The 15918-nt window shown below is 38.3% G+C and overlaps 1 protein-coding gene across 1 annotated transcript in view; it reads left to right on the top strand.

The window, feature by feature from the left end:
- Nucleotides 1-15918, top strand: part of LOC126507208 (cation channel sperm-associated auxiliary subunit beta-like) — a 171136-nt gene that overhangs the window by 92239 nt on the left and 62979 nt on the right. The window contains exon 14 of the mRNA XM_050151448.1: nt 7382-7526. Within this exon, the coding sequence (XP_050007405.1) occupies nt 7382-7526 (145 nt within the window). The remainder of the gene's footprint in view (nt 1-7381; nt 7527-15918) is intronic.

Genomic DNA, 15918 nt, shown 5'->3' on the forward strand with positions numbered 1-15918 from the left:
TTCTATATTGTGAAATACATTAAGGAGTATAGGTATTAGCTCTTCTTGGAAGTTCTGGTAGAATTCTGCATTGAAACCATCTGGTCCTGGGCTTTTTTTCAAAGGGAGATTTTTGATAACTGTTTCTAATTCTTCACGACTAACAGGTCTATTTAGATCGTTCACCTGGTCTTGGTTTAGCTTTGGTATATGGTACTTATTTTAAAAAAAGTTCATTTTTTTCGCATTTTCCAGTTTTGTGGCATACATGCTTTTGTAGTAAGATCTAATGATTCTTTGAATTTCCTCTGTGTCTGTGGTTATGTCCCCCTTTTCATTTCTGATCTTATTAATTTGCCTATTCTCTCTCTGTCGTTTAGTTAGTTTGGATAGGGGTTTGCTGATCTTGTTGATTTTCTCCAAGAACCAACTTTTTATTTCATTGATTCTTTGGACTGTTTTCTGTGTTTCTATTTTGTTGATTTCAGCCCTCAGTTTGATTATTTCCAGTCTTCTACTCCTTCTGGGAGATCTGCTTCTTTTTTTCTAAAGCTTTCAGGTGTGTTGTTAAGTTCCCAATGTATGTTTTCTCCGTTTTCTTTAAGTGGGCACTTAGTGCTATGAACTTTCCTCTTAGCACTGCTTTCATCGTGTCCCATAGGCTTAAGTATGTTGTCTCTTTATTTTCATTAAATTCAAGGAAGACTTTAATTTCTTTCTTGACCCAGGTGTGGTTCAGTAGTTGATTGTTCAGTTTCCATGAGTTTGTAGGCTTTCTGGGGGTAGCATAGTTGTTGCCATCTAACTTTAATCCGTGGTGATCTGATAAGACACAGGTGGACACTGATATCCTTTTGTATCTGTGGAGGTTTCCTTTGTTTCCGAGTATATGGTCAGTTTTTGAGAAGGTTCCATGAGCTGCAGAGAAGAAGGTATATTCTTTCCTATTTGGGTGGAGTGTTCTGTAGATGTCTGTTAAGTCCATTTGCTTCATTACCTCCAATAATTCTCTTAATTCTCTATTAGGTTTCTGTCTGATTGACCTGTCAATTGGAGAGAGAGGTGTGTTGAAGTCTCCTACTACTAGTGTGTGTGGTTTGATGTCTGCCTTGAGTTCTAGTAATATTTCTTTTGTATAAGTGGGTGCTTTTATATTAGGGGCATAGATATTCAGGATTGAGACGTCATCCTGTTGAATTGTTCCTGTTATGAGTATAAAGTGTCCATCTCGATCTCTTCTGATTGATTTTAGTTTGAAGTCAGTTTTGTTGGAAATTAGTATGGCTACACCTGCTTTTTTCTTAGGACCATTTGCTTGAAAGACCTTTTCCCAACCTTTTACTCTGAGTAGATGCCTGTCTTTGTGGTTGAGATGTGTTTCTTGCAAACAGCAGCTTGTTTCTGTAGGCTCTGCTCATTCACCTAGATTTTCCATATCCATCTGTTCCTTAATTTGTGTTTTCTTCCTTGCTTCCATTTCAGTTTTCAATTCTTGAACTGTTTCCATTACCTGTTTGATCGTTTTTTCTTGGTTTCCCAGGGTCTCATGTACGTATTTACTCATTTCTTCAAACTTTTTGTTATACTTCTCATCTATTTCTATAAGGGTGTTTTTGACATATTGTTTAAGGGACTCTATTGCTTTCATAAAGTCAGTTTTTTCCACTTCTTCTGTGTTAGGGTGTTCAAGTCCTTCTGTTGTAAGATCATTTGGTTCTGGTGTTTTCATGTTGTTTTTCAGATTATTGGGTGAAGTTCTGCCTTGGCGCCTGCCCTTCTCCTCCTATCGATGCTATCTAATCAGTCTTTTAAAATCGGATCAGGTTTCTCTGCTGGCCAGAGGCTTCTCTTACAAATTGCCCTTGCTCTGTTTCCTGGCTCCTGCCGGGGACCAAGATCCCTCTCACCCCTCAGAAGGGTCTTCAGGAACAGGACCCGGCTCCCCGTTTGCCAGGGACTTCGCCAACGCCAACCAAAGGCATACTTCTTTGATTTAATTGTAGTGGGGCGATCTGCTCTCTGTGTTGCGCGCTGGTCCCTGCCACTTGCTTCCTCTGCAGCTGCGCCAGTCCCCGCCCTTCCCGGCTGCAGTCTGAGGCCTGCGTTGCCCACCTGCATCAGTTGTCTGCCTGCACCTGCGTTGGTCGTCTGCCCTCATCAGTGGTTTTGATCTTGGCCATTCTTACAGGTGTAAGTTGAAATCTCAGAGTTGTTTTGATTTGCATTCCTCTGATGACTAAGGATGTTGAACATTTCCTTAAGTATCTTTCAATCATTTTAGATTCTTGTGTTGAGAGTTCTCTGTTTAGGTCTGTATTCCTTTTTTTTTTATTGGATTATTTGTTCTTTTCATGACTAAATCTTTTAGTTTTTTGTATATTTTGGAGATCAGACCTCTGTCTGATGTGGGGTTGGTGAAGATCTTTTCCCATTCTGTAGGCTGTCATTTTGTCTTGTTGACCATGTCCTTTGCTTTACAGAAATTTTTTCAGTTTGTTTATTAATTGTTTCTCCCAGTGTCTGTGCTACTGGGGTTATATTTAGGAAGTAGTCTCCTGTGCCAAGGTGTTCAAGTGTACTTCTCACTTTCTCTTCTATGAGGTTCAGTGTGGTTGGTTTCATGTTGAGGTCTTTGATCCATTTGGACTTGAGTTTTGTGCATGGTGATAGATATGGGTCTATTTTCATTCCTCTGCATGTTGATATCCAGTTATGCCAGCACCATTTGTTGAATATGCTTTCTTTTTTTCATTTTATAATTTTTATTTCTTTGTCAAAAATCAGGTGTTCGTGGGTGTTTAGACTGATATCTGGGTCTTTAATTCAATTCCACTGGTCCTCCTCTCCTCCCATTTTCCTCCCTTTCCCCTCCCTCCCCCTCCTCCCTCCCCCTCCCTTCTTAAGAGAGGGCAGGGAACCCTGCCCTGTGGGAAGTCCAAGCCCCCCCCTTCCAGGCCTATGAAGCTTTGCATACAAATACACTAGCGACCCAAAAAGCCAGTGCATGCAGTTGAAACAAGTCCCAGTGCCGTTATCAATGGCTTCTCAGTCAGCCCCCATTTTCAGCCACATTCCAAGAGTCCGGTTTGGTTGCATGCTCATTCAGTCCTGGTCCAGCGGATTTGGTGAGCTCCCATTAGAACAGGCACAATGTCTCAGTGGGTGGACCAACCCCTCGCGGTCCAGACTTCCTTGCTCATCTTCTCCCTCCTTCTGCCTTCAACTGGACCTTGGGGGCTCAGTCTGTTGCTCTGATGAGGGATTTTGTCTCTATCTCCATCCATCGCCAGACGAAGATTCTATGGTGATATTCAAGATAATCATCAGTGTGACTATAGGGCAAGGCCAGTTCAGGCTCCCTCTACTCTGCTGCCCAAGGACCTAGCTGGGGTCATCCCTGGGTTGGCAGGAGACTTGGCTCTATAGGGGCTCCTGTCTGTTTTTATGCCATTACCAATCTGTTTTCAGTACTAAAGTTCTGTAGGAGAATTTGAAGTCAGTTATTGTAATGTCTCCAGAAGTTCCTTTATTGTACAGGATTGTTTTGACTATCCTGGGTATTTTGCTTTTCCATATGAAATTGAATATCATTCTTTTGAGGTCTTTGAAGAATTTTTCTGGGATTTTCATGGGCATTGCATTTAATCTGTAGATTTCTTTTTGTAAGATTGCCATTTTTACTATGTTAATTCTACCTATACAAGAGCATGGGTGATCTTTCTGCTTTCTGGTGTCTTCTTCAATTTTTTTCTTCCAAGATTTCAAGTTCTTGTCACACATGTCTTTTACTTGTTTAGTTAGAGTTACTCCAAGCTATTTTATTCTTTTTGTGGCTATAGTGAAGGATGATGTTTTTCTGATTTCTTTCTCAGCCCATTTAACATCTGTGTACAAGAGGGATACTGACTTTTTTTGAGTTAATCTTGTATCCTGCTACAATACTGAAGGCGCTTATGAGTTGTAGAAGTTCCTTGGTAGAATTTTTGGGATCTCTTATATAAACTATGATGCCATCAGCAAATAGTGAGAGTTTGACTTCTTTTCTGATTTGTATCCCCTTGATTTCCTTTGTTTTCTTATTGCTTTAGCTAGGACTTCAAGCTAGATATGGAGAGAGTGAACAACTTTATCTTGTTCCTTATTTCAGTGGAATCGCTGGGAGTTTCTCTCCATTTAGTTTTTTGTTTGCTGTTGGCTTGCTGTATATTGCCTTTCTTAGGTTTAGGTATGTTCCTTATATCCCTGCTCTCTCCAGGACCTTTATCATAAAGGGTTCTTGTATTTTGTCAAAGACTTTTTCAGCATCTAATGAGATGATCATGTGTTTTTATTTTTCAGTTTGTTTATATGGTAGATTATATTGATAGATTTTTGTATTTTGAACCATCTTTGCATCTCTGGGACGAAGCTGACTTGATCATGGTGGATGACTTTTATAATATGTTCTTGGATTCGGTTGACAGTATTTTATTGAGTATCTTTGCATTAGTCAATGTTCATGAGGGAGACTTGTCTGGAATTCTCTTTCTTAGTAATGTCTTTATGTGGTTTGGGTATCAGGGTAAATGTAGCCTCATAAAAAGAGTTTGGCAATGTTCCTTCTGTTTCTATTGTGTACAATAATTTGAGGAGTATTGGTATTAGTTCTTCTTTGAAAATCTTGTAGAATTCTGAGCTGAAACCATCTGGTCCTGGGATTTTTTTTTTTTTTGGTTGGAAGATTTTTGATGACTGTTTCTATTTCTTTAGCAGTTACAGGTGTACTTAATTTGCTCATTTGGTCTTGATTTAATTTTGCTAAGTGATATTCATACAGAAAATTGTCCATTTCCTTTATTTTTTCCAATTTTGTGGAGTACAGGTTTGTGTTCACTTTCACAGTGTGATTTTTCCCCTGGAAACAAAAATTTTGATTACTACAGTTAGTCAAGAAAGAAAACAGTGTTTCTCTGTTAGATTCTGAGATCTACACAACAGGGTACAGTTCTATTTCAAAGATGCAAGCTCTTCAATCATGAACTTCAAAGAATGATTTCTATTTGGATAGATAGTGGCTACAGACTCCAGAGATTCACAGTGTAATCTAGAATTTCTGTTCACATGATGACTGTCTTGGAACATCCGTTGCATGTGAATAGCTCTCTCTAGCAATCACACCTATGGGAAGACAAGCAGTACCAATCTAAGGTCTCTGAAAACAGTCAGGGAAGCGAAACACAATGGCCCCACCTGCAGTCTGGAGGCTGAGATGGATGTAGCGCTGTCTGTCCAAGGCCAGTTTTGGCTTCAGCATGAGATTCTGTATCAGAAAAAGAACTCGGGAAACTAACAAGGCCTCCTAAATGTTCAGGGTGATTTTTAGCATCTTACCGCATTGTTAATTCATTCAATCTTTCTCCACTTGACCTCACACGTACTTCGTTTCTACTGAATCTGTGCCTCCCAATGTGCATAAAACCATCTTTATTTTAACAATGCTTATGATTTCTTGGCTTTCAGTCTCTACTGTATACAGAATTGAAGATGGAGAAAGGTGACATCCTGGTATTAGGGCTTCTTGAAACTCCCTTATTTTACTTCCTAAACTAATGGTTTAGAACCTCTAATTTCTCCTCTGGCCATTGACTTTTGTTCCCCACACATCCTGCTGCACACATTCTGTAGGAAATATGTTACACTCCTGAGCTTGTTCTCTTCTCAATCTCCGTCCATGTTATTTTCTCTGCGTTACCCTGACTGTAGTAGAATTCTAAGACTTTAGCTAACAGTTTGCTCTCATTTTTTGCCGATGTGACTACTTCATAGTTTTCTATTCTAGAATTCCTAGGCTATGGGTAGAAAACAAATTTTGGAAGAGTTTGCTGTTTTTGTCAGATTTGATGGCATGTAAACCAGGAATATTGCCGATAGACTCTATGACTCACATTTTCCATGTGTGTATCTGACCATGGGCAATGAACAGCTGTAATGGAAGTGAAAAGGCTTTAGATGATGTTCAATAAAACTCATCTAAGAAGTGAGACAGAGTCCTATTCCTCATAGTGGGCTGAGGAATTAAGAGACCAAATACTCAGAACCACTTATGGAACAAAAGCGCAATGGCTAATATAGAAGTGATGGTAAGAGTGCTGGCAAAATGGCCCTGTTAGCATAAGCCACAGTGAGGATACTTGCACTGGGGATAAAAGATCCTGGTGTATTACTATTCTCTTGGGCTTGTGGTCCTATATTTTGTTTTTCCTTGAGACAGTCTTACAATCTACTCCAGGCTAGCCTGGACCACACTGGATAGCCCAAGTTAGGCTTGAACTTGCCTGCTTCAGCCTTCCTAGTGCTAGAATTATAGCATTGTACCTCTGTTCCCAGCTTGGAGGGATGAAAGACACAATATAGACACCATTATTTTTAAGGAAGACTAGAATATAGGCCTGGTAATGGAGGGGAGAATTAACAATAACAATACCGAAAGAATTCATATAAAGTATTTTCTTTTTTGGTTTTTCGAGACAGGGTTTCTCTGTGGTTTTGGAGCCTGTCCTGGAACTAGCTCTTGTAGACCAGGCTGGTCTCGAACTCACAGAGATCCTCCTGCCTCTGCCTCCCAAGTGCTGGGATTAAAGGCGTGCGCCACCACCACCCGGCTATAAAGTATTTTCAAAAGGAAAATCTAGTAGTTAAAAAGAGAAATGACACAAAGAGGCATTCCATTGAAACAAAAATAGAAATAAACCTGCGAAGAGATGGTATAGCTTCTAAATGCCAGAAAAATTAAAAAAACAAACACAATATGTGGCACTGGGAAGCTGTCTTGGCTGGTTTCACTTGCTCTGAAAGTTTGTGGACCTGAGTTCAAATCCCCAACACCAGTGTGAAAGGTTGAGCATAGCTGTGCATACTTATAGCAACTGCATTAGGGAGCAGAGACAGGCAGATCCAGAGAGCTCACTGGCCAGCCAACGTGCCCAAAGCAATAAACTTCCTGTTCAATAAAAGACTGCCTCAATCTGTCAGAGCACACAACAGACGAATTCACTCAATGTCATCCTGTAGTCTCCCCCATGCATGTAACACACACACACACACGTACGCACACACACATGTGCGTGCGTGTTAGAGAGAGAGAGAGAGAGAGAGAGAGAGAGAGAGAGAGAGAGAGAGAGGAGAGAATGAGAAGGCAGTAAAATGTCATTCAGTCACTCATTTTCCTAATTGCTTCTGACAATACAAACCCTTGGGAGGGTAAATCAAGTGGGTGAGTGGGAAAGTAGCCAGTGTGTGCCTTAGTTTGTTGTGGACATCGAGATGTGAGGAAAATAGTACTACATGGTTTCTCTTTTGTAGGAAGATCAGGCTAATAGGTAATTTTGAAAATTAGTGAGGTAATATCTTTTTATTTCTTTAGGTATGGCTTTCAATGGATGGTGGCAATACTTTTGAACGATTGTGTGACTTTCCCAGTAACTTTGTAAGGAAGACTGTTCATTGTTTTTATTCTTCATCTATATCTTTTATTACACAAAATGGAATGATTTACATGACAAAGGCAGGTAAGGAACATTCTTTTTGGGGTTTTAAGTTAGTTCTACATTTGGTTCAGAAATGTAAACTATTTGAAAAATATGTATTAATCAACTAATAATAAGGCCTCAAATATAGCGGGTAATGGATTTGTTGACTCTACAGAGACAAATCATATGAACAGCCATAAAAAGGAACCCTGGGTTAGCATGCTGGATGTGTTTTCAGTGCTGTTTCCTTTTCCCAAACCAAATAATAATACATGCCACAATGAAGATATAACTTTGCTCCAGATGTTTTAGACAGTGTCTTATTTAATACAACTGCAATGCCAAAGAAGGAAGTGCTTGCTTTGGTTTTGCTGATGAAGTAGATACAGCTCAGGTCACAGAAACTTAAGAAGGGACACGATATGAATGATTGTTTGCTCTCCATCTGCACAGTTTCTCTGACTGAGTCAATGAAGCTGTCAGTTTGTTGCAAAATGAAAAAAAAAAGTTGGCAGTGATTGATCTAACCTACAATCGCCTGCTCCCTTCCCACTCAGTTGAATACAACCAACCAGACTCAGGACCTGAATCATGAAGGGCCTGGTCCTTGTGTTTCCGTGTCCCCCTGCTCTACATTTTCAGTTTGCTATTCTGTCTTTGAGTTTTTGAAATCTTTTTCTAGTGGAGTATTTTTTTTGGTAATGGTTTTTAATATGAATATGATTACATGATTTTCCCTTCCCTTTCTTCCCTCTATCCCCTCCCATATAGCTCTCCCCACTTTGTCTCAAATTTGTATATTTTTCATTAATTGTTGTGAAATATATGCACATGGGCACACAATCTGTTCAGTCCATACACTATATACAATATAACAATATATAGTATAATGTTACCTGTATATATATATATATTATTTCAATACTGAATATTTGATATTGGCAAACCTATAGGGAGACTCTTTCCTAGGGAAGACTATTTCTCTTGCTCTCAGCACTCTTTGCTTGCCTGTAGTTCTTTATCTAGTGTTGGAGCCATGAGGCTTTCCCCTTTCATGTTACCATGTCTGTTGGCTTGTTTGGGAATCATATTGTAGAGGCTGCATAGGTATAGCTCCCACTATACACACAGAAGATACCACGACTTCCTGTTCTGGCTCTTACATTCTTTCTTCCCACTCTTCCGCAATGCTGCCTGAGCCTTGGATGCCAGAGTTGTATTGTCAATGTATCAGTTGTCGCTGGGAACCACATGATCTCTTGTCCTCTGCCTTCTGATTAGTTGTGCTTTCCTGTAATGGCTGTCTTTTAAAACTAAAAATTTCTTTGATAATGGGTGAAAGCTACATTCAACTATGGCTATAAGGATAAATATTTAGAATACAGTTAGGAATTATAATGGCTTAGTAAGGTGGTGTTTATACATTCTCTCTCCACTATTGCTAGTGGTCTTAGCTGGGGTCATCCTTGTGGATTCCTTTGAGTTTTCCTAGCACTAGGGTTCCCCCTAACCCCCAAATGCCCCCTGTACCAAGTTATCTCTTTCATTATTCTTCATGTCTATCTTGCCCACAAACCACCCAACATGATCCCTCATGTTCCCATTCCCCTAGTGTTCTCTCACCCCCAGTTAACCCAGTAATTTCCCCTTCCCAGGAGAATCCAAGCATCTCTCCTTGGGCCCTCCTTTTTACCTAGCTTTTCTTGGGCCATGGTCTGTAGCCTGGCTATCCTTTGCTTCTCATATAATATCCACTTAAGAATGATTTCATGGTATTGTTTGTCTTTCTGGTTCTCGGTGCCTCACTCAGGATGATTTTTATCTAGTTCCATTCATTTGCCTGCAAATTTTATGATGCTATTACTTTTTAAAAAACCACTTAGTAATATTCCATTGTGTATATGTACCATGTTTTCTTTTTTTTCTTGATTTTTATTGAGCTCTACATTTTTTTCTCCTCCCCTCCCTGATCTCCCCTCTCCTTCAACTCTCTCCCAAGGTCCCCAAGCTCCCAATTTATTCAGGAGATCTTGCCCTTTTTTACTTCCCATGTAGATTAGATCTATCTATGTATGTCTCTCTTAGTTTCATTGTTGTCTAAGTTCTCTGGGATTGTGATTTGTAGGCTGGTTTTCTTTGCTTTATGTTTAAAAACCACTTATGAGTGAGTACATGTGATAATTGTCTTTCTGTGTCTGGGTTACTTCTCTCAAAATGATGTTTTCGAACTCCATCCATTTGCTTGCAAATTTCAAGATGTCATTATTTTTTTTCTGCTGTGTAGTACTCTATTGTGTAAATGTATCACACTTTCCTTATCCATTCTTTGGTTGAGGGGCATTTAGGTTGTTTCCAGGTTCTGTCTACAACAAACAATGCTGCTATGAACATAGTTGAGCACATGTCGTTGTGGCACGGTTGAACATCCTTTGGATATATACCCCAAAGATGTATTTCTGGGTCTTGAGGAAGGATATTTTCTGAGAAATCACCACACTGATATCCAAAGGGGCTGTACCAGCTCACACTCCCACCAGCAACGCAGGAGTTTTCCCTTTACCCCACAACCTTTCCAGCATAAGGTGTCATCAATGTTTTTGATCTTGGCCATTCTTACAGGTGTAAGATTGAATCTCAGAGTTGTTTTGATTTGCATTTCTCTATGACTAAGGATGCTGAGCATTTCCTTAAGTGTCTTTCATCCATTTTAGATTCTTCTGTTGAGAATTCTTTGTTTAGGTCTGTACTCCATTTTTTTATTGGATTATTGTTCTTTTGATGATCAATTTCTTGAGTTCTTTGTATATTTTGGAGATCAGACCTCTGTCTGATGTGGGGTTGGTGAAGATCTTTTTCCATTCTGTAGGCTGTCATTTTCTTTTCAGAGGTCCCATTTATTAATTGTTTCTCTCAGTGTCTGTGCTTTAGGGGCTATATTTAGGAAGTGGTCTCCTGTACCAATGCGTTCAAGTGTACTTTCCATTTTCTCTTCTATGAGGTTCAGTGTGGCTGACTTTATGTTGAGGTCTTTGATCCATTTGGACTTGAGTTTTGTGCATTGTGATAGATATGGGTTTATTTTCATTCTTCTCAATGTTGATATTCAGCTATGACAGCACCATTTGTTAAATATGCTTTCTTTTTCCATTTGATATATTTTGCTTCTTTTTCAAAAATCAGGTAATCAGGTGTTGAAAATTGTGTGGATTAATATTAGGGTCTTCAATTCAATTCCATTGGTCCTCCTGTCTGTTTTTATGCAATTACCAAGCTGTTTTCAGTAATATAGCTCTGTAGTAGAGTTTGAAGTCAGAGATTGTGATGCCTCCAGAAGTTCTTTTATTGTACAGGATTGTTTTTTGGCTATGCTGGGTTTTTTGCTTTTCCATATGAAGTTGAGTACTGTTCTTTCAAGGTCTTTGAAGAATTTTTCTGGGATTTTCATGGGCATTGCATTTAATCTGTAAATTGAGTTAGGTAAGATGGACACTTTTACTATGTTCATTCTACCTGTCCAAGAGCATGGGAGATCTTTCCACTTTCTGGTGTCTTCTTCAATTTCTTTCTTCAAAGATTTAAAGTTCTTGTCATACATGTCTTTTACTTGTTTGGTTAGAGTTACTCCAAGATATTTTATGTTGTTTGTGGCTATTGTGAAGGGTGATGTCTCTCTGATTTCATTCTCAGACCTTTTATCATCTGTGTACAGGAGAGCTACTGAATTTTTTTGAGTTAATCTTGTATCCTGCTACCTTACTGAAAGTGTTTATGAGTTATAGAAGTTCCTTGGTAGAATTTTTGGGATCACTTATGTAAACTATCATATCATCAGCAAATAGTGAGACTTTGATATCTTCTTCTCTGATTTGTATTCCCTTGATCTCTTTTTGGTGTCTTATTGCTTTAGCTAGGACCTCAATAAGTACTATTTTGAGTAGAAATGGAGAGAATGGAAAACCTTGTCTGGTTCCTGATTTCAGAGGTAGCACTGTAAGTTTCTCTCCATTTAGTTTGATGTTGGCTGTTGGCTTTCTGTATATTGCCTTTTATTATGTTTAGGTATGTTCCTTGTATCCCTGCTCTCTCCAAGGCCTTTATCATGAAGAGATGTATTTTATCAAAAGCTTTTTCAGCATCTAATGAGATGATCATGTAGTTTTTATTTTTCAGTTTGTTTATATGGTGGATTACGTTGACAGATTTTCATATTTTGAACCATCCCTACATCTCTCTAATCAAACTGGATGGTGGTTCTGATGTGTTTTTGTATTCAATTTGTGAGCATTTTATTTTATATTTTTGCATCAATGTTCATTAGTGGTACCACATTTTTTTAACCCATTCTTCAGTTTATGGGCATCTAGGTTGTTTCCAGGTTCCAGAATTTATGGATAATGCTTTTATGAACATAGTTGAGAAATGTCCTTGTAGTAAGTCACATTGAGTATATGCCCAAGATTGGTTTAGCTGGACCTTGTGGAAGATTGTTCTCAATTTTCTGAAAAACCTCAAGACTGATTTCCAAAGTGCCTGTACAAGTTTGCACTCCCACCAGCAGTGTAGGAATGCTCTCCCTATTCTACATGCTCTCCAACATATGCTTTCATTAGTGTTTTTGTTCTTAGTCATTCTGGCAGGTGTTAGATGGTATCTCAGAGTCTTTTTGATTTGCATTTCCCTGAGGGCTAAGGATGTTGAATAATTCTTGAAGTGTATTTCAGCTATTTGAGATTCTTCTGCTGAGAATTTTCTGTTTAGATCTGTACCCCATTTTATATTGGATTATTTGGTATTTTGATGCCAAGTTTCTTGAGTTCTTTATATATTTTGGACGTCAGCCCTCCATGAGATGTGGGGTTTGTGAAGATCTTTTCAATTTTGGACAGAGGGTGGACAGCCTTGTCTTTTTTTCTGATTTTAGTTGACTCATTTAGTTTCTCTACATTTAGATGTTGGCTGTTGGCCTTTTTTTCTTGTTGACCGTGGCCTTTGACTTACAGAAACTTTTCAGCTTCAGGAGGTTCCTTTTGTTTATCTCAGTGACTGTGCTACTGGATTTTTTTTCAGGAAGTTGTGTCTTGTGCAAATGCATTCAAGGTTACTTCCCGCTTTCTCTTCTATGAAGTTCAGTGTGACTGTATTTATGTTGAGGTCTTTGGTCCACTTGGACTCCAGTTTTGTGCAGGACCATACACATGGATCTATTTGCATTCTTTTACATGCCACCATCCAGTTAGGCCAGCACCATTTGTTGAAGATGTTTTCTTTTTTCCATTTTATATTTTTTGGCTTCTTTGTCAAAAATCAGGTGTTCATAGGTGTGTGGATTAATGTCAGAAACTTTGATTCAACTCCATTTGCTGTAATAGGAGTGGCGGGCTACGTTCCTGGCACCCAGCCACCTGCACGGCTAGCTTTATACCCGAAAAAATTACACAGAAACTATATTCTTTTAAACACTGCCTGGCCCATTAGTTCCAGCCTCTTATTGGTTAGCTCTTACATATTGATCTAACCCATTTCTAGTAATCTGTGTAGCCCATGAGGTGGCTTACCAGGGAAGTTCTTAACCTGCGTCTGTCTGGAGTGGGAGAATCATGGCGACTCCCTGACTCAGCTTCTTTCTCCCAGCATTCTGTTCTGTTTACTCCACCTACCTAATTTTTTGTCCTATTAAAGGGCCAAGGCAGTTTCTTTATTTAACCGATGAAATTAACACAAAACAGAAGACTCTCGCCCATCATCCATTGATCCATGTGTCTGTTTTGATGCCGATATCAAGCTGTTTCTATGACTATAGCTTTATAGTGGAGCTTGAAGTCAGTGATAGTGATATTTCCAGAAGTTCCTTTATTATACAGGATTGGTTTAACTGTCCTGCTCTTTCCCCCCGTATGAAGCTGAGTATTGTTCTTTTGAGGTCTGTGAAGAATTGTTTTGGGATTTTGATGGGGACCGCATTGAATTTTTAGGTTACTTTTGCTAAGACTGTTATTTTTACTATGTTAATCCTACCAATTCATGAGCATGGGAGATCTTCCCATTTTCTCATCTCTTCTCCAATTTCTTTCTTCAAAGGCTTAAAGTTCTTGTCATGTAGGTATTTCACTTATTTGGTAAGTGTTACCCTAAGATATTTTATATTATTTGTGGCTATTGTAAAGGGTGATGCTCCTCAGCCCATTTATCATTTGTATAGAGGAAGGCTACTGACTTTTTTGAGTTATTCTTGTATCCAGCCACATTACTGGAGGTGTTTATCAGCTGGAGGAGTTCTCTGATAGAATTTTTGAGGTCACTTATGTATACTGTTGTATCATCTGCAAATACCTAAAGTTTGATTTTTTTCTTTCTAGTTTGTATCCACTTAATCTCCTTTTGTGTCTTATTGCTCAAGCTAGAACTTCAAGTACTATATCGAAGAGATAGGGAGAGAATGGACAGCCTTGTCTTGTTTCTGATTTTAGTGGACTCACTTTAGTTTCTCTACATTTGGGTGTTGGTTGTTGGCTTGCTCTATATTGCTTTTATTATGTTTAGGTATGTTCTTTGTATACCTGGTCTTTGCAAGACCTTTATCATGAAGGGGTGTTGGATCTTTTCAAAGACTTTTTCAGCATTTAATGAAATGATCATGTGTTTTTTTTCCTTTCAGTTTGTTTATGTCGTATGTTGCATTGACAGATTTTCTGCATTTCTGGTATGAATCTTAATTTGATCATGGTGGATTTTTTTTATGTGTTCTTGGATTCAGTATGCCACTATTTTACTGAGTATTTTTGCACCAATGTTAATGAGAAAGAAAGATTGTTCTGTGATTCTCTTTTCTTGTATGGTTTGGGTATCTGGGTAAATGTAGCCTGATTAAAAAAACAGTGGCAACATTTCTTCTGTTTCTATTGTGTGGAACAATTTTAGTAGTATTGGTATTAGCTCTTCTTTGTAATTCTGGTAGAATTCTGCACTGAAACCATCTGGCCCTGGGCATTTTGGTTGGGAGGCTTTTGATGACTGTTTCTATTTCCATAGGGGTTATAGGTCTATTTAAATTGTTTATCTGATTTGATTTAATTTTGGTATGTATTATCTATCAAGTTAATTGTCTATTTCTTTTTGATTTTACAATTTGTGAAGTACAGGCTTTTGAAGTATGACCTAATGATTCTCTGGATCCTCAGTGTCTGCTGTTATGTCCTCCTTTTCATTCCTGATTTTGTTAATTTGGATGTTCTCTCTCTGCTTTTTGGTTAGTTTGGATAAAGGTTTGTCTAGCTTGTTGATTTTCTCAAAGAACCAACTCTTTGTTTCATTGATTCTTTGTATTGTTCTCTTCCTTTCTATTTCATTGATTTCACCCCGGAGTTTGATTATTTCTGTTGTGTACTCCTCTTGGGTGATTTTGCTTCTTTTTGTTCTATAACAAAGCTCTTTGTTTCATTGGTTCTTTGTAGTGTAGTGTTCTCTGTGTTTCTGTGGTATTGTTTTCAGTCCTAAGTTTGATTATTTCCTGTCGTCTACTCATGGGTGAGTTTGCTTCTTTTTGTTCTAGAACTTTCAGGTGTGATATTAAGTCACTAGTATGAGATTTCTCCAAATTCTTTATGTGGGCACTTAGTGATATGAACTTTCCTCTTAGATTTGCTTTATTGTGTCTCATAAGTTTGTACATGTGGATTAATTTTTATTGAAATCTAGGAAGTCTTTAATTTCTTTAATTTTTCCTTGACCCATTGATAATTCAGTTGAGAGTTGTTATCTTCAGTGAGTTTGAAGGCTCTCTGCAATTATAGTTGTTGTTCTTTTCTAACTTTAAGCAATGGCCTTCCAAGGGGGTTATTCCAATTTTTTTTCCATTTCTGTTGAGATTTGTTTTTTTGACCAAGTATGTGGTCAGTTTTAGAGAAGGTTCCATGAGGTGCTGAGAAGAAGTTATATTTTTTTTTGTTTGGCTGAAATATTCTGTACATGTCTGTTAAGTACATTTGAGTCACAACATCTGTTAGTTCCTTTGTTTCTCTCTTAAGTTTCTGCCTGGCAGACCTGACCCTTGGAGAGAGTGGGGTGTTGAAGAGTCCCACCATTAATGTCTGGGGTTTGATGTGTGATTTAAGCTTTAGTAATATTTCTTTTACAAGTGTGGGTGCCGTTGTATTTGGGGCATAGATGTTTAGAATTGAGACTTCATCTCAATGCATTTTTCCTTTGATGAATATGAAATGTCCCTCTCCATCTCTTTTGGCTAATTTTGGTTTGAAGTCTATTTTGTTAGATAGTAGGATAGCTACACTGACTTGCTCCTTAGATCCACTTGATTGGAAAATCTTTTTGCAACACTTTACTCTGAGGTAATATCTGTCTTTGAAGTTAAGGTTTTTTTTTTAAATACAGCAGAAGGATGTGTCCTGTTTTTTTTTTTTTTTTTTTTTTTTTT

This window comes from Alexandromys fortis, unplaced genomic scaffold, assembly GCF_014885135.2.
Source record: "Alexandromys fortis isolate MF-2015 unplaced genomic scaffold, M_Fortis_MF-2015_v1.1 scaffold_63, whole genome shotgun sequence".
In the NCBI taxonomy this organism is placed as follows: Eukaryota; Metazoa; Chordata; class Mammalia; order Rodentia; family Cricetidae; genus Alexandromys; species Alexandromys fortis.